The sequence below is a fragment of the Austrofundulus limnaeus genome, unplaced genomic scaffold, assembly GCF_001266775.1.
Source record: "Austrofundulus limnaeus strain Quisiro unplaced genomic scaffold, Austrofundulus_limnaeus-1.0 Scaffold1271, whole genome shotgun sequence".
Classification (NCBI taxonomy): domain Eukaryota; kingdom Metazoa; phylum Chordata; class Actinopteri; order Cyprinodontiformes; family Rivulidae; genus Austrofundulus; species Austrofundulus limnaeus.
The window spans coordinates 5,063-23,661 of record NW_013953673.1 but is presented as its reverse complement, the minus strand read 5'-3'; the positions used below and the strand labels follow the sequence as shown (position 1 = coordinate 23,661).

Below are 18,599 nucleotides of genomic sequence, written 5' to 3'. Positions count from 1 at the left end.
TGGTTGTAATGTGACAAAATATGGAAAAGTTCAAGGGGTATGAATACTTTTGCAAACCACTGTATATATATATATATAATTAATTACAATGAAGAAGCTTCGGGTGAGGCAGAATGTCAGGGTAAATAGAAGTAAGATGAAAGCATCATACCCGGAGACATGGCCTTCATATCTTTGGGAAACTTGCGGCAGATGCTATTATAATTAGTGCAGATGTGATGGAGACACCAAGCGGACAGCTGTTTGGCATTGTGGAACTGTAAAAAGAAGGAAAAAAGACCAGGGATTACTGCTGCTCTGTAAAACCAGGCAAGAAAAAAATGTTACCTCAATATCATATTGACAAATGAAGAAAAACAGTTGAAATGACACACGCATGCACTAGATGCACTTAAAATACACCTGCACACAGGCATAAAGACACACCTGTGCAAGCTCAAGATAAGCCAACACCTGTCCATCAATATCAACTCCTTTCACCGCCTGCTGAAGAAGCTCATCCACAGCATGCTGCTCTGAAGATCCACAAAATAAACAGAATCGTTTAAAGTATTGCTGTTCATATAATGACATGGACAGTTGGGTCTGCAGCATTTACTGTGTTTTACCAGTGAGGGCGACAAGGCGTGGCAAACAGAGTCGGTTGGCCAGGATAATTAGCTCCATGGGCTCCAAACCAGGACAAGGCGTCAGGAGACCACAGTACAAGAACTCAAGCACCCCGCGCATACAGGCTGTGCTGGTGCTGGGAATAGATACCTGGGAAATTTACCACAGCCGTAGAAAACGTGACAACATTAGAAACAAATTATACAGACAGACTCAAACAGTGGCATTAATAAAAACTATTGAAAAGATGTTTACAATGCATTCCATTAGTCACATTAAGGCCTACATGAGGTAAAAGTGGTCATCTAGTTCATGCTGCTTAAACCCTAATTATTTCCAAGTATCTATGACTAAAGTCAGAATCTATTAATGCACTAAATAAGCTTGCTTCCAGCTTCTAAAGCTGTAATTAGATTAGACGTATTTGCAATTTTAACACAAATGGCAATACAACAGATTCAAAATATTTTATTTATTTATTTTTAAAGAAAAAATACAGTAGAAATGTGTATTTTATCCCATACTTTTCCTGCGAAAGTCAGGCTACCCCAGCTAATATAGTATAAATCCCTTTCTTTTTTCTGTGTAACATGTGATCACAGGGTAAATGTGTGGGATATAGAGTACAATATAAATACAATATGGGCTGCTGTGTGAGTGTTTGTTAATGGGCGAATGGGAAATCTGCATCTCAAACTTGTACAGATAAAAATAAACAACCAAAATCAGAAAAAAATATGTATTTTTTAGTGCAACCAATCCATGTTCACTGTCACAAAAATAAAAAAAAGAAAAATCTACTGTAAAATATGCATGTCTAACAATATACAGTGAGCACGATAGACTTATAATTGTACTTATCCAGACTGGCCTCCCACATGAGGTAGTTAAATAAATAAAAACCCCCAGCAGAAAAAAAATACAGCTTCAATTTTGCTAAACACCAGACTAATTCATATGCAGTTGATGGGATTTAACCCCAGGAGGACAGAAGGAATGTAAATGTTTATAAGAGTGATGACCTGACCCCTCTGGGAGCTCTTTGATTCCACCCACTGTGGCACTTAACAGTCTCTGATTCTATAACCAGTTATGAAAATGTCAAATTGGTGCGATCTCTCATTACTTTTATTTTTTTTTTAAGACATAACATCAGTCTTTAGAGCTTAAATCTTCAACAACACACGGAGTAGGCAACACGTTTATGGATATAACCTGTAATTAATACAATATGTTACAATTAAATACAAAAATGTAAAAGCAACCATCTCAAGGTTTAATATTGATAGGTATTGTGTTTTACTCTCAATCTGCTGTGACACTTAACAGGCCTTCCAATTTGATGAGCTAAAGTACTTTTCTCAGTATGTTCACACAGTGACCAAGAAACCACTGATACACACTAGTTAGTAATTTAGGAGTGTAACATCACACACTTCGTGTTCAGTTTGTTTGGCTGCCTACTCAGACAGTAAACATCAGAACATTTGTTTTTATTTAGTTGTAATTAATAAAACATCCAACTGTAAATAATGGTCCATGTAACACTAAAAGCAGAAATGCTACTAAATTGGTTCCATACATAGAACCTGTTCTTTACAAGATTAGAACAGCCCCTGTTGAGATGTGTGAGCAGAAAAAAATACTGAGAAGTGACAGTGACATGAGTAGAAAACAGAACAATCCCGTGCAACTCTAAGAAGTTTAGATTTGTTTTTAACAAGATTTATTAAAACTTAATGGATGCAAAAATAAATAAATTTCTTGAGTCCACTGGTTGATTATCAGTAAAATCTATCAACAGATACCTATTTTTCAATGTGAACATCCACTTAAAAATTGTATATCTACATCAGCAGCTTTTAATATTGTTTACAACGAATAAACCTCAGCTGACTAGAGAAATAAGCATTTTCTAGGAAAAAATGTAATTTTCTTTAAGTCAATTGTTTTGTTCCCTCCTTAAAGAGTGTAATTTAGTCATGCAAAAAGATTTTGCTTCAACAAAACTAACTGATAAAATCATTTTCAAAGACAGCAAAGAACTTGGTTGCTTGCTGGTAAAATGTGTCATCGTCTGTGCTAATTAGCTCTAAAAAAGCTTTGCAACATGAATATGGAAATGCATTAACATGCAATTAAAAAATAAAGCACTTTCATAAATATAAATATTGACAGCTGCATTGTGTAGTTGTTCTTTGAGCTTAATGTCTTCAAAGGACCAGCTTTTTATCAGCAGCATGCATTAAAAATTACACAATAGTTCGCATGAACTGTTAGAGTAGCCATTGAAAACAGCAACCAATCATTGGTGAATATTGCGACCCCACATCCGCCCCTACTCCAGTCACTAATTAATTCATCCTCAGCTACAACTAGCTGAGTCGAACTTTTGCACAGCATTTTAAAGTGTGTTGTAACACAAAAACCATGTAGAAATCTAAATGTAGAACTATATAAAATATTCATTAGCTTTTTAGCAGCATGCCTTCATAACATAGAATGTTTGAATGAAATGTATTATTAGTTTTATTTTTTTTTTGATGCAGGTAATTTCCAGGCAGCTGATAAACTGAATTATAAAGTGCCTGTGACATAATTTTTAGTGATAACTACAAATGCATCATTGAAAAGGTAACATTAACACATTGTAAAAGAAAATAAAGCATCCACGCTTTTGAGATAAACAGCGGTTTAGGTATTTGCATGTGGTGACAGGAGGTAATAACAAAGAACATTTATATGTAAAGAGAGCATTGCTACAGTGGCTAACAGCACAAACAGTGGCAAATAACCTCTGATGTTTCTTTAAATTATTTTGAGTCACTAGAGACTGAGAAGAGTCAGAGTATGTATATAAAAAAAGACCAGGGAGTTCCCCTTTAAAAATATTTCCTTTTTTATCACTTCCTGATTCACTTTAGCAGTGCAAAGTAAAAAAAAAAAAGTGTATTATGTAATTTTTTTTAACATTTTGATGTTTCCTTGTATTTTTTTTTCTATTTGTAGGAAATTCGTGTTATAGGCTGTGTAAAAAGATGGTTCAGACTTTTAGAAAAATAATATGTGGCATTGTTATCAGCCATCAGTATTTTACTTACAGTAGACAGTGGTCAGTTTGAAACATTACCCAGCCTTTAAGTGGGAAAAGAAAATAGATAGAGGGTAACAACTCCAAAGAACCTCGTTTCAAAAAATTTGAACTACCCCTGCAATCATTTTAATCAGCATGCTTTAGAAAAAAGCTACATAGGTCTGATTTTGAAACAGAAGCTGTGGTGCATCATCTTAAAGACAGCCTTTAACTTCCTGTGTGGTTCTGTCAAGAACAGAATACGTGACGCATGTAACTAAGTGTTTGGGTAGAGCATACCTAAAGTAATTAGACCCCACACGAGAGAAACAATAATCTTGACAGTGAAATGCTTTGTTTTTCAAAAATTATAGTTTGTGAAACATCCTCATTAGGCTTTTACATGTTGGAGACATTAACAGTGTCTCAAGTGTGTCTAATCAGATCTCTCTTTAATAATCCAGCAATTTCATACTTAACAAAAAAAGTTAAATGGTAGCAAAACACCAAACTGTAAAAGCCTTTATTGTATTACTCAATAAACACAACCTGTGATCTATACCAGTTTGAAATGGACAGCCTTCAACATCAACAGGAAGTACTTCTCAGCTTGTGTGTGTGGGCACACTTTTGTTACATCGTGGGGACCATTTTCCAGAAAAAAGGCAGCCTCATGAGGACCAAATGTGCATTGTGGGGACCAATGCCAGGTCCACACAGATGCTAATTTCGGGTGTGAGGTTTAGTTTAGGACCAAGGTGTGAATTGAGTTTAATTTTAGGGTAAATGGTCAGGGTTAGGTTATTTTAGATTTAACTGCTGCCTTTGATACAGTTGATCACAGCATCCTTTTATCCAGACTTGAACATGTTGTTGGTCTTGAAGGCTCAGTTTTAACATGGTTCAGGTCATATATGGCTGACAGGTCTTTTTCCGTTTCTATGGGGAAATACTCTTCTTCATCTACTCCGATTTGCTGTGGTGTACCTCAAGGTTCTGTTTTAGGATCTATTATTTTTTGTTTGTACATGCTGCCATTGGGATCAATTTTTTAAAAGCACAAAATATCTTTCCATTTTTATGCTGATGACTTTCAAGTTTATTATCCTTTTTATTCAAATGTCTCTGCCCCTCTGCAGCCCCTTTTAAATTTTCTCCAGGACGTCAAAGGCTGGTAATCCCAGAATTGTCTGACTTTGAATGAAGACAAAACTGAAGTTATTTTATTTGGCAATTATCCTCCTCTTGATGGATTACCTAGTTTTCTTGGCCCACTTGCTTCCTATTGCTCATGTGGTCAAGGATCTTGGAGTGTTTATAGACAGCGCTTCTAAATTTGAGAAACAAATATCTTCAGTTGTTAAAACCAGTTTTTATCAGCTCCGTCTAATTGCCAAAGCAAAATCTTACATTCCCCACAAAGACCTTGAAACTCTTATCCATGCTTTTATTACATCTAGACTGGACTATTGCAGCTCTTTATTTGTTGGTTTGGAACAATCCTCTGTCCATCGCTTGCAGTTAGTCCAGAACGCTGCTGCACATCTTTTAACAGGTTCTAGAAGGCAGGACCACATCACTCCTGTTTTATCCGACTTGCACTGGCTGCCTGTTAAATTTCGTATTAATTTTAAGATTCTTTTACTTACATTTAAAGTTTTAAATGGTCTGGCACCCAGTTATTTATTTATCTGTTGCACTTTTATACCCCAAATAGAGAAGTGTGATCTTCTAATCAGATGCTTTTAGTGCAGCCAAAGGCAAAACTAAAGCGTAAAGGGGAACGAGCTTTTGCTGTGGAGGCCCCCAGACTCTGGAACAACTTTCCTCTTGAGATCCGTCCTGCAGAGTCTGTTCAGTCTTTTAAATCTGGCTTAAAAACTCACTTTTTTACACTGGCTTTTAACTCAAGTTCAGTTCGAGCTACCTCAGGAATTTGTAATTTGTGTCTTTTTATTTGTTTTTAGCTTATTGTATGTTTTATTGTATTGTGTCTGTGAAGCACTTTGGTCAACACTGTTGTTTTTAAATGTGATATATAAATAAAGTGATGATGATGATAAAATTACCAGAAAATGAATGGAAGTCAATCCACGGTCCCCACGGGGATATAAATATAAACCTGTGTGTGAACTCACATGACTCAACTTGTATTTGACATTCTGCCGGTATAAAAGTGTACATAGAATAGTCACGAGTGGGGTTAGGGCAGTTTACTAGGAAATGAAATATTTGGACAGAGTTTTATGCAAGTGCCTTCTGTTAGCTTCTGATAAGTGTCAAAGGTACTCAGGAGTCAGGAGTCAAGTGATTACAGACGTTCAACCACATCAGCAAGTGAAACAAAGGTTTGTAGGTCAACCTGATAAAAGAGCCAATCATCTTACAGTAATGTATATGTGATGTAATGTACACTGTATCCTTTCAGCAAAGTGTCGCCAAATTGATAAACCTTATCCTGGCGACTGGTGTACCTTTACCCCATTCTTCTACTTTTATCAGTTTACAAGCTAATTGCATGTGTGAGACTGTGCTGCTGCTGCTGAGGCAATTCTAAGTTTCCTGTTTGAATTTCCAAGATTTAGGACGCCGATAATTGACCCCCTTCTAAAATCTTAAAGGTAATTCCATCCAGTTTAAGTGAACTCACCTCATCAACGTAACTTTCCAGGAAAGAGCCACGGAACATGGCGGCCATCCAGTCACAGCTTGAAATGAGCAGGGGCTTGTGGGCCGGGAGGCTGCCGTCATCCAGGCGGAACACCACATCTAAAACCGGGGTGGGAAAAGAGCGTTCATCCCTTTTGGAAAGCCACAGAAGCCCAAGCTACAGAGAGGGGAACGACAGACGAGGCAGACACACGCACGGGTAGACAAAGGGCCAGACAAACACAGAGGGACATGGACACAGGTAGACAGACAGAAAGATAAATTGACACAGAAACAGAAAAGCCTTTGGCTTAGAGCAGGGGAAGGAAAGCGGATGCGAGATAGTAGGTCATAGACCAAATGCCACATAAGCTAGAGCTTCTTTCAGGAAGGTGGAGTGATAGAATAAAAAAGGTATATTATGGTGAACTGACAGTCTTTGCTACATTTAAAAGCAAGGACATTCTCTATTCAGGTAAGGTAAAGCAAACATGTTAGTGAATGAAGTGAACTTATGAAAACATGTCAAAATAAAGAATGTGGCCATCAATATAAAACATAAGAAGAAACGACAGACAAAAGAGATTATAAGATTACATTCAGAAACAATGTAAATCTTGACCATCAGTACTGTCGCAACATGTAACAACCACCACCAGTGGGGCAGGAAACAGCACACAAACACAAGACAATATAGGTGACAGGGCACACATAAAAAACAAGTAGACTAAGAAAATCAGTCATCAAACCAAATGAAAAATCTTAAAAGAACCTCCTCAATCAGATATTTATGACACAAAAAGTACAATTTAGTCGACGATGAACCATGATCAAATGTACGGAAAGTACATTTTTGGTCTGAAAGAGAGAAAATCCTGCTTATGTCATAATGTCATAATTTCTCCTTATCAACCTACAAGGATTTTTACTCACACGTACAGTACATTTACAAAACATGCACACGATAGCCTATGCCTGGGGAAGCACGAATGAAAAACAACTAAACTGATACCAGTGTTGTGGAAAGAACTGCGTTATTTGGCATTGCGGTTTACCAGCAAAAGTCCCTTTATTGAGGCTCTCTTTGATGCGGTTGGCTCTGCGGACATGGAAGGCCTTGGTGATCTCCTGGTTCATGAAGCTCTCCCTGTTTAGAACATTTGCCACCATCATCCGTAGGTCAAACACCTCAAGCAGCTCAGCGATGGTGGCCACCTGCATCAGATCACTTCGACTCTCATCCAGACTGCCTGTGTACAAGTACTGAAGCACCGCCTAAAAATCACAGCAAACAAGAGATCAAATACACACATTCAGATGACAATTAAAGATACAAATGTCATTAAACACTATCACCTTAAATGGTTCCTCTTGTATAAGTGGATCCATGGCTACTACTGTCATGAGTCGAGGTCGTCCAGTCATGGGATCATCCACATGCTCCAGACACACACTTAGGAATCCCCTTCCCCATCCAGACAGTGCTCGACCCGTCCCTAGTGCTCCCAATGAGTACTGAGCTCGAGAAGGAAGCGCATTGTCACTTTGGGAAGTCCTCAAAGACCCCTGCTGGAGCAGCTGGGGTCGATTCAAGCCCCTCACGCCTCCATCTACCCCGTCCTTATCAATATCCAAGCTCTTAGTGCGCCCAGCTTGCTCTTTTGCTCCTCTCCTGCTCTGCTCATCCTCTTCCCCACTTTCCACATGTTCCTTCCTGTCCTGTTCCACTCCTCGCTGCCCTGTACACAACCCACCTAGATCAAGGGTGAAAAGGTCATAGAACTTGGAGCACGACGTAGCCAGATAGACCTTGTGTGCAAAAACCCGGGAGGAGCCACCTTGCAGAAGAAAAAGAACATCTGCACAAAGACGGTGACAGAAAAGTGAGTCAGGACCTTCACCGTCTGTGAGAGGTGGGTCTGGGATGCCCACGATGGGGCGCGGTGGGCGGGGAGGCAGGAAGGGCGCCTGGAGAAGGGGTCTCTGGACCTTTTTAAGGTGCGACTTCCAGAACTGCAGATGTCGTCTAGAGATGAGGGCTGCACGGATTGCGTTGTCAAAAACGTCTTTGACTCCAAACTGGGCAACGATACTGGTTTCATAGTAGGGAATACCAAGTTCTTTTGCCACCTCGTGACCTCTCTCTGGAGGAAGAATATCAGTCGGTTTGATGGGCCTGTAGGTCAGAAAGAGACAAGGATGTTTATGATGCCAAAACTCAGATATGACACTATAACTGGGAGTTCAAGGAAACAGGGAAAATGGGAAGTAAGTCACTACATATTCTACATATCTACATATTTTATTATTTGTTATTTGCAAAAATTCAGTAACTGCAGGCAACAGATCAAGAAGTGACTTGCAAAATATACAAAAATGTAATAAAATAATCTTTTTTATAAGGAAGAAGTTACTTTTATGTAACTGTTCCTGGCTACTAATTAACCAGGCAAAGTACGTGTAATTCTCAATGAAGCTACATTACTGCAGGAGCCATCTCAGCATGTCTGTTAATGCTTGGAGGAAGTCATCTCACTTTGCTAACGGTCGACGTGCACGGTTAACTGCATCCAGGTCAGCGTAGCGCAGATCCAGCTGGCAGCCAACCAGGATGATGGGTGTTCGAGGACAGAAGTGCTTGATCTCCGGAAACCACATGGTGCGAACATGGCGCAGGGAATTGGGATTAGCCAGAGAAAAGCACAGGACTACAACATCAGACCTAAAGAGAAAGAGAAGAATGGTATTTTTTATTATTATTATATGTGCTAAAATTTAAAAAGACGCAACAGAAAGGACAAAAACAAGCAGATGAGAGATGATTTAATTTGTCATGTGTGGACATCGTCAGTCAAGAGATAAAATGTAGCTTTTGACAGACTTATGACAACCCAAAAATTAAAAAAAAGGTTCAGTGCTGACTCATTGAGCATGTTGTCAGTTTATATTAAAAAATGTGCATTTGTGTGTACAGAAAAAGACTGTTCAGTTTCTGCAAGGTGTTCTGGGAACACAGACGGCACTGATGTAAAAACTATATTTTTACAGGGGGCTGAGTCACAAGACGTGTGTGTACAAGTCTGGACCTCTGGGCTGATTATTTGCCTGGTGTATGCATCTTTTTTCATCTCATAATCTTCAGATTCCCTGGAAGGCAACAGACAACAAAGAGAGGGCCATGAATAGCTCAAGACTCACACACATATTCATCTGATGTGTCTGAACAAGCAAACAGCTGCTCACTGTTATCAGTGTTTCACTAACAAGTTGTTGCTTGTGACTGTGCAATTCTAGGTATTGTTTGATTTATCTCTTTAGTTTTGCTGAAGTGCCAAAAAAATTATCCATCCTAAATCTTCCACCTCTGCAACAATAAAATAACACAGGGCTTTTAACTTTAGAAGCAAACGACTACTCAGACTTATGTAACTCGTGTGCTACATTAATCATCATCAATAGCTTACAGACATGGTACGGCAATACTCCAGTTATTATATTTGTCAGGCGTGTGGCACACAACAGAAGGTTTAAGGTAATGAATACCTGAAATTGACAGAAGCTTTATGCCCCTCTTCAATGTGCCCCTTTAGCAAAACAGTCTTGCTGTAATGCTTTTCTATTCTATTTAATAAATAAGACAGAAGCTGCACTGTAAAAAAGGAAGAAGAGTCAAAAATGAACTTGTCTAAACACAAAATGAAGTGTAACTTAGTACTCAAAGTTTACTTTTGAGAAAAAACTTTGTTGAAATACTCCAGTATCATGCAAAACCCTTTTGCTTTACTTTTTTTTTTCTTGTGTAGATGTAGAGTTTTTGGTCCTTTTTACTTATATTACAGGGATATCAGAAAAGCTTTTACCCTGAAGTACATACTACTGTATACAACAACCTGAAATTGCATCACAGCACACACGTACACACAAACTGGAATTAGCAATTTGTCAAGGCATCATTATCAAGGCTTAGTGTGCATGAACTCAAATTACTTGAAGGCTTTAGTTCACATGGTTAAAGGATTGTTTTTACAACTGAGGCCAATGTTGGACATGAACTTATGAGGGTGAAGCAACATATATTTTCTGAAAAGCACTGTGTGTCAAAACAAACAGTGAAAATAAAATTGTTCTAATACTCCAACTATGCATTAGCATCCCTATTACATGAAACTGCATCTGCTTCACATTAATTAGTACTACTAGCTGAATTCCTACTCATACTGTACATTGAGAAAGCATACACTCATCTATGATGACAACTGATGAAATCTAGCATTTTTTTTTTCTTTTTTCTAAGGCAGGCAGGTAAGTGTGAAGTACGGTATATGGAGAAGTGTTTTTGAGCCACTCTAAATCTGGTTATTTCACCTGATTACTGTTTTTTAAAAAATGGTGCAACAATCAATGTTTTTTAAGACTCCAACATTTTTTTGTTGCCATAACTGACTGTATACACCACAATCCACTGATGCAAATCTACAATGGGCAACACATTGCTTAAAGCGGACCCTTTTTAGGTGCTACCCCATTGAGATAAAAATAGGTGAGGTGCAAACAGGTTTTTTACTTTAATTTCTAGGGTTTTGACGGGCTCCAGTGCTGCTTCATTAGGGCTCCAACCCAAGGCTTTCAAGCTACAAAATCCTCTTAGACCAGACATGGCTAACTGTGGGTTGAAGAAACAAAAATGTGAAAAGCAGAGTTCAGGTCTGTATTGAAAAGCACCTACTGGCTGCTTAAGAATGAAGACTGGCAGGAAACCAACTTACAATGCTTGAGACTGCAATGCAGTTTGGAAAATGCTGCAGGAAATGAATGGCGTGTGCAGTTTATCCAAGGATACCCAACTCTGCTTATTTATTGCTTGTGTAGAAGATACTGAACAAAGGCAGATTCTCAGTTTCTGCCATGATGAAGTTGTACTTGTTAAATAGTAACAGAACAAACATAAGTGCATACAAAACGTGGATGTGCAGGTTCATGCTACTTTAAGTGACAGCCAAATTAATTAATTGATTTTCATTGGATTCAGGTGGTTATTCTTCTGTAAATTTTTATTGTTTCATTTTCCATTAACCTGGTCCGCAAATAATCCATCTTGTTAGCAACATATCAAAAATCTACACAAAACTAACAAGAAACCATCAGTACCTGAAATATGCTAACCAAAGCTACATACTGGCAATGTACTCAAATCTGTGCTAACTGCATAGCTTCCTATGTGGCCATTTCAGATTTACTGTTTATGTATATTATGTTAAGTTTTAAAACATATTGTATCTATGTGTACTTTTTTCAATGCCACATCGTTTTTTCCTTCCAAAATTTTACCTACCTCAAAATGCTTGCATTTAAACATCTTTACAATGCTTGTCATGTAAAAACTAGCCATACATATGTGATATTCAAAAAGAAAAAGAAAAAAACTAAGGCCAATGCTTTGTTTGCTTGTTTGGATGATAACATGCATGAATGTTTTGTTTGTTGTGAAGAAATGCATAGCTGCACACTTTTCATTCAATTATGAGCTATTATATAACACATTCAACTACATGTTTTATACATTTATAACTTTGTTTTTAATTAGTTGTTACTGTAGGCCCATGTGCACATCATTCCAAATCACTGGTATGCAATTTTAGTTATTCCTGTGCATTGTACTGTAACTGAATGCAGGCAGAGACTGACTGGGAGCACGTCTACATCAATGCAGGCAGACCCAGATTAAGTTTAGCTTAGCCTTTTTTTCCATCATTCTTTTTTTTTCCAAAACAGATTGTTCCTCTTCTAAGTGGGCATGTGACAATTTGACTCCAAGTTTGGAGTTTTGACATCAACAACAGCCTACATGTAGTCAGGCATTAGAAGAGGAGCAGAGAAGCGACATGCCAAAAGGGAATGGAGGGTAATATGTTTGTGAGGGGAACTGCGAGATGAGGTACAGTATAGGAGAGGATGAAAACAAAAGCTCAGACAAATGAGCAAACGTACAGAGCTGGAAGGGCAAGAGCTCGGGTACGAGAGGCGTTTTGACGCCTGGAGCTGGTAACACTGGCATGCAGGCCGAAAACGGCTGAGCTGGCACTGTGTCTTTATCAGCTGACTGCAGGCTCACAGAGTGGATAGCCCACACGCACACAAAGAGGAGGAGATCACTGGGCAAACTCACAGACATCTACAGTAGATGGAGGGTAAACACAACAGAGGGGTGGAAATTTGAGCAGCAAACAAAACCACATGCAGCTGGCAAGTACATAACTGCAGTCAGTCATGCACGTATGGTTTGCATAAAGGGGACAAGGTGACATGTTACACAAAGTGCCTTCAACCAACCTTGACAGGCTGAACAGTCTAATGAATACACCCATCACATGCATATGTGTGGGAATTTTTGTGAAGTTTCCATACAAACTAATGATTAGATATGGCAATTAAGCGAAATAAAAGACCAAAACCATCATTTGTGCATTCAGTAATCCACAGAAAAAGGAATCAGTTCAAATATTATGCCTAATAAAGCGATCTTAAATGTCATTTGAAACTTATCTGTTGTTGTATTTACAGTGATTTTTAAGTCCTGTGGTCTATTTTGGTCACACTAATGTGGATTTCTGATTGTGCTTCAGCATTAAGCATTTTTTTCAGAGTAATTTCATACAGATAAGGCAACTTTGACAAAAGTGGACAGAGCGATGATCCAATCATTACAGGTGTAGTGACTGCTGATGTAATAGCTCAAAGAGCAAAAATAAAATGAAATGAACCTGCAAATAGATTACACAAAAACAATTTGTGGATAAGTGCAAAGTTGTTCAAGCAGTTTTGACTCATTAGTTACAGTCTTATTGTGAGATGTAATAAGATTTCATTCTTAGACCCACCAGCAATTATTTTAGTATTACCAGAGAACTGTGCCAGTGTTTTAATGCCAGGCTGAACCAGATGTAAAAATAGAATGTGTTTCAAGGTAGTTACCAATGTGATTAGCCAGTCCGCAAATGTGTTATTGGGTCAGTAACTAAATTCTGGCTGCGAGACTAAGACCGAACGTGTGCGTGTGTGTTCATATGTATGCGTTCTTACCTGCCATAGGCAAATCGCCTGTCCTTGTGATGATCCCCGAATGTGTCCCATAGCCTCAGGGACACACTGACCTCATCTACTACATCACGGGATCTCTCCAACACCTGCAACACAGGTCAGTTTTCACAGATTTCAAGGATTAACCGGATTTAAAAAAAAGGACATGCACAATGTCAAACTCTAGCTTTTATTGTTTTGTAATAAACTGTTTTACCTTACAAAACATTTGAATATTCGAGGCTTTTTTTACAGTGTTACTGCATGTGTGTGTGTGTGTGTGTGTGTGTGTGTGTGTGTGTGTGTGTGTGTGTGTGTGTGTGTGTGTGTGTGTGTGTGTGTGTACCCACCTCCTGGCATACACGGTACTGGTCGATGGCCCAGACGGTTGGCACGTGGGTGGCAAGCAGCTGATACTGAGTGAGTGTGGCATTGCAGGCCCGGGCACAGATTAGCCTGGTCTTACCTACAGCATTATCCCCCACCACCACACATTTAATGGTTTCCACATTGGGCCGCTCATAGTCTGTGTCTATATCCATGGAGAGGGCCCTGGAAAACACGAAGGAGGGGGTAGAGTTGAGAGAAAAGAAAACAGGTTAATTAAACATTTGCTAAGAAAAACAGAATCACTCTGGGTAAAGTATTGCAGACGGGCTGACACTGTATTTTGAAAATGAACATGACTGTCATCGGTGGCTTCTGAATCTCACCCAGTACAAGCTAAGGGAATGCATTTGTTGAGGCTCAAAGCCCCCGTGGCTGCAGGTACTTCTGCCAAGCCCCTCAGCAGAGCACATGGGTTACACTCACTGGCAGAGGAAGACAAACCAGAGCTATTCTTGTAACAAGACAAAGAGAACAGACAAAAAGAGATTTCTCTTGAGGTCAGTGTCCTTAGCTCCACTTGCCCACTAAACAGTCAGTCTGCCACCCTGACGCACTGAGGACAGTTGTCCTTATGATGTAACAAAATGAAAAATGATCAAATTATATAACTTGCCATCACAAAAAATATAATTTTAATTATCTTGCAGCAAATAGTTGCACTGTTGACCATTTATCAGCTCCAACCTTTACGTCTGAACAAAGGCTGTTTCGCACAACTGAACACACTTTAATTTTTTTTAAATCCCAAAAAAGCAGCAACAATCCTGCCAAAATCCTTGCAACCTAAAAAAACAAACAAAGATTTCCGACAAGTCCAGACGCGTTCATAAAACCTATTTTAAAACATTCCTAAGAAAATCTGATTCACTGCCCAACCGTTGGCCTACAAACAAAGCTGCAGTCAACTTAATCAGTCCATCCGTCAATGCGATTTGTTCCAAAAGCCACAGTGGGGGCCCCATAAATAGAGCATCTGAAACATTCATAAAGGCCTTCACTTGTTATTCCACTGACGTGGATGCCGGCGCAACACTTCAGTCCAGCAGTGACAGACACCCTCAGCTAAAAATGGCAATTATTCATCAGTCACACAAGCCTAGTGCGCAAACTTGCTATGCAGTCCTGATCTTAGATCCACGAGTACCTTCGCCCTTTCTGGAACAAAATCACCATTGCTTTTTAACTCAAATGCCTAAAGACATTACTTTTCTTTTGAAAGGGAGTCAAATTACATCCTCTGGGAAGTGCAGCACAGACAAGCTCACCTATCTGAGACGGAGGAAAGGAGTCAGTCAAAGGTGCTGTTTGAACATGACTTTCAGAGCTATAAATATCCCTTTCCCACCTGTGTGTCTGTGACACCTTTGGAGGCACGTACTAGAGGCAGACAAGAGACAGAAGAGCTAATAAAAGAGGGATCGTGCAACCTTGCTGTTACCTAATGAATGTTGACAGCAGCTGCCAAAGTGCCACTTTTCTTGGCGTTATGAGAAAAGAGCGATGAAGGGCCAATTGAGTAACCTGTAATACTACAAGTGGTCTTGAGCTGTTGGAGAAATGTTCCAAAGGACATATGGGAGTGGGGAACAAATAAATAAAAATGGACTAGCTGCGGCAGACAGTAAGAATCAGGATGTTTACAACAACTGTTTCTTATGCAACTGCTGATAAGCAGAGAGAATTGCAAGGAAAAAAAGATAGAGAGGGCAATTATTGGTCTTAAAGAGAAGGACCAACACAACAATCACTCATCTGTGCCAAAGAGAAGCAAAAGAGTAAAACCAGCAATAACCAAAGCTGCAAAGGGACAGAAATCATAGCTTTTTTTGCTGATACGCTCTCTGTCAGTACAGTGTGCAATTCTCTAAGAGAGAAAGACAAATGAAGCAAAAGTCAGAGGACAGACTAGAATGAAGATTATAATTCTTTTCTACCACAGTCTGGTGCATGCATGTGTGTTTGTGTGTCTGCATTAATGAGCTTAGAGCCATACATGCAGAAATGATACCAGAACGAGGTGTCGAGGTGGTGATGTGGTCAACTTCTCAAGAGGGGTACCCAGTTTCAGGCCATCATTCCCCATCTGGGGTTGCATCAACACAACACATTTGACGCATCACTGCACTCAACATATATGCACCTGCTCTGCAGATTTACTCTCAAACAGCATGGACAACTTTACTTTAAACAATTTCACCACAAGAGCAGTGGCTGAACACAGTGTTAGCAGAGAAGTGAACCTCACAGGAGCAGCAAAAAAAGTCTCAAAGATCAGGTTTCTTTTGTAGTCAACGACCTATCGTGACCTGCTTATAAGCCGTCTAGACTTCATCTGTTGGCTGGCCCCAATAAAGAGCTGAACCAGTTTGAAAGTACAAAGCAGTAACGATGAACTTCGTGTGAAAGAAACCAAGAATCTTTTTGTTTATGTTCTCGGTAACTTCTGTGCAAGCATAATTTAATATGTCAAATCAAGACATAAACTCAACCTGTGTTGTTTTATTTTATGGTTTGTCACAGATTTACTGCAGAGTGATTGTGACTGACTACAGCATAGAGAATCATGCATAACGTGTGTCACAGTGCAGCATTGCTTCAAGGCCAGACACTTTTTAATAGGAAGATGCAAAGTTTATATAAGATCGTCTTTTTTTTTTTTTTTTTTTTTTTTTTTTGGCAAACATTGGTTATTTTCTGTTCATTTACCACTACGGTTGTGTAGGAGTTTTGGATTTGTTCCCAGCAGAACACACTCATTTTATTTATCGTCTTCTTCATCATCTACCTTTAGTGTCTCATTACTCTCATACTCATTTCCTAGCTGTCTATGACTTTAGATTCTCCAAAACAAAGGCGCAACATTAAGTAAACATTCATCCCACAACCTCTCTCTCATCTCCCCCTCCTCTTTTTTTTTTGTTACATAACAACTTTGGTGATCCACTGTCAGAAATCACTCATCCCTAAACCCTTCATGAGCTGTTGTTTGTCTGCTTCTTTTAGGGTTAAAGATCAGACCTCTCCATCTCAACATCCAACCTTGATTTATTTAATTTAAAAAAAACGTCAATAACCAACTAATTTATGCATGCAGTTCAAAAGATAAAACAATGGGCACGTCTAATTTTGGTGAAGCAACTTTTTGTTTTAAGTTCATCCTCTTAGATAAGAAGATGACTCCTCGTCTAAATGTTGCTCCTCGGGTACTGTATGTGTGGTTCTGTGTGTGTGTGTGGTTGTGGGACTGTGTGCCTGGTGTGTATGTGTGTGAGACACTGACTGCCACAGGCACAGCTGGCACAGACGGGTTACATAACCTGGTTTGTAGCTGCTGCTGCTGTGGATGGCTGACAGTAGACCTCAGACTCTCTCTCTCTCACACACACACACACACACACACACACACACACACACACACACACACACACACACACACACACACACACACACACACTACACACACTACACATTCCTGCACCCTGCTACAAATGCTGCTGGTTTTAATGCGCATCCCATAGCAGACATCTATATTCTAGTGAACTGATATGGCTGGCAGCTGCATGACAGCCAAGTTAGAAAAAAAACTTGTTTTCCTTCCTTCCTTAGCTTCAATAAAGCTTTGTAAACACAGACAAGCTCCTCTTGGTGCCCTCATTTCCTTCCACCATCCACATGATCATAATCTTCCTCCTCTTTGTCCTCCTTCTTCCTGTCCATATTTTCCACCTACTCTTTCCTCTCATCTTTCTCACTATATTAACTTCTTTAGCTTTTTTTTTTCATTTCACACCCTTTCACTTTGTAGCATCAATTTTATTTTACATAATACAATCGCTTTTTTACGTTTTCATACATTTGCGCAATTTCACCCCACCCCCCACCCCAAAAAAAAAAAAAAGGACTGTGGAAGTTAAAAAGAGAGCTTTTGGTTTAGTTAAAAACCACTTTGCCAAGACATAGATGCAGTCACTGAAACAAAGTCACTGACATGAAGAAGTAAGATTTTATCTTGAGGGAATTTAATTCAGACCTGTGAACATACTGTATATCATTATGGTTTAAGTCTGCCTCAATGCATTTTTTTTAAATATGTGAAACTAAGTGTATGTTTACAAAGAAATTCAGATACATTTCTGGTAATTTTCCATTTGGGAAGTTAAGCCGTAGAACTTTGGAAGAATCCCAAATTGAACATTTTCTATTGGAATTAGGGGAATTTATGAGAAATAACTGGAACCTGGGGTAAATTAAACAAACTATTATATCCAAGAAAATATAAACATTTTATATGCAGATAGTGACAGATCATGAGTTGAACATAAGGTTTATGTAGGTAACCAATTTAATTTTTGCAACCCCAGTTTAAAGTGAATGCAACACTATTTGAGCCTCTTGGGAACGTAAATTCTTTTCACCTTTACTTACAGTACTTAGGACAGATATTGGGACATTTTACCTCAAAACTCAAAATCATCATCATCAAACCCTAACTCAGCAGTCACCCAGGTGCTGCACATTTTTTAGAAGCTCAAATTCCTACCTTCTATGACATAACATGCTGTGCTCAAAGCAAAAACAACAACAAACACACAAAAAAGCATACATACAATTTCAAGCTCTATTACCTTTGTGTTTCTTCCACTGCAGCCTGTTAGAGGGGTCAAAACAGTCAAGCCAGCCACATAATGCAGGTTCACTCTTCCATGTGGTTTTGTGAGTACTGCACATTGTTATCTCAAAGCTGCTGACACACACACACACACACACACACACACACACACACACACACACACACACACAC

General features: G+C 39.0%; 1 protein-coding gene across 2 annotated transcripts in view; it reads right to left on the bottom strand.

Annotated features, from left to right (window-relative positions):
- Window positions 1-18,599, bottom strand: part of rhobtb4 (Rho related BTB domain containing 4) — a 27,162-nt gene that overhangs the window by 7,175 nt on the left and 1,388 nt on the right. The window contains exons 2-11 of one of the 2 annotated variants that reach the window (XM_014031565.1): window positions 18,424-18,539; window positions 13,759-13,960; window positions 13,412-13,515; window positions 8,868-9,053; window positions 7,688-8,507; window positions 7,387-7,606; window positions 6,333-6,451; window positions 609-759; window positions 427-515; window positions 152-257 (exon numbers count right to left, since the gene is read on the bottom strand). In XM_014031565.1, the coding sequence (XP_013887019.1) occupies window positions 152-257; window positions 427-515; window positions 609-759; window positions 6,333-6,451; window positions 7,387-7,606; window positions 7,688-8,507; window positions 8,868-9,053; window positions 13,412-13,515; window positions 13,759-13,950 (1,987 nt within the window). In that variant the 5' untranslated portion in view covers window positions 13,951-13,960; window positions 18,424-18,539. The remainder of the gene's footprint in view (window positions 1-151; window positions 258-426; window positions 516-608; window positions 760-6,332; window positions 6,452-7,386; window positions 7,607-7,687; window positions 8,508-8,867; window positions 9,054-13,411; window positions 13,516-13,758; window positions 13,961-18,423; window positions 18,540-18,599) is intronic. The other variant, XM_014031564.1, reaches the window with a different exon arrangement.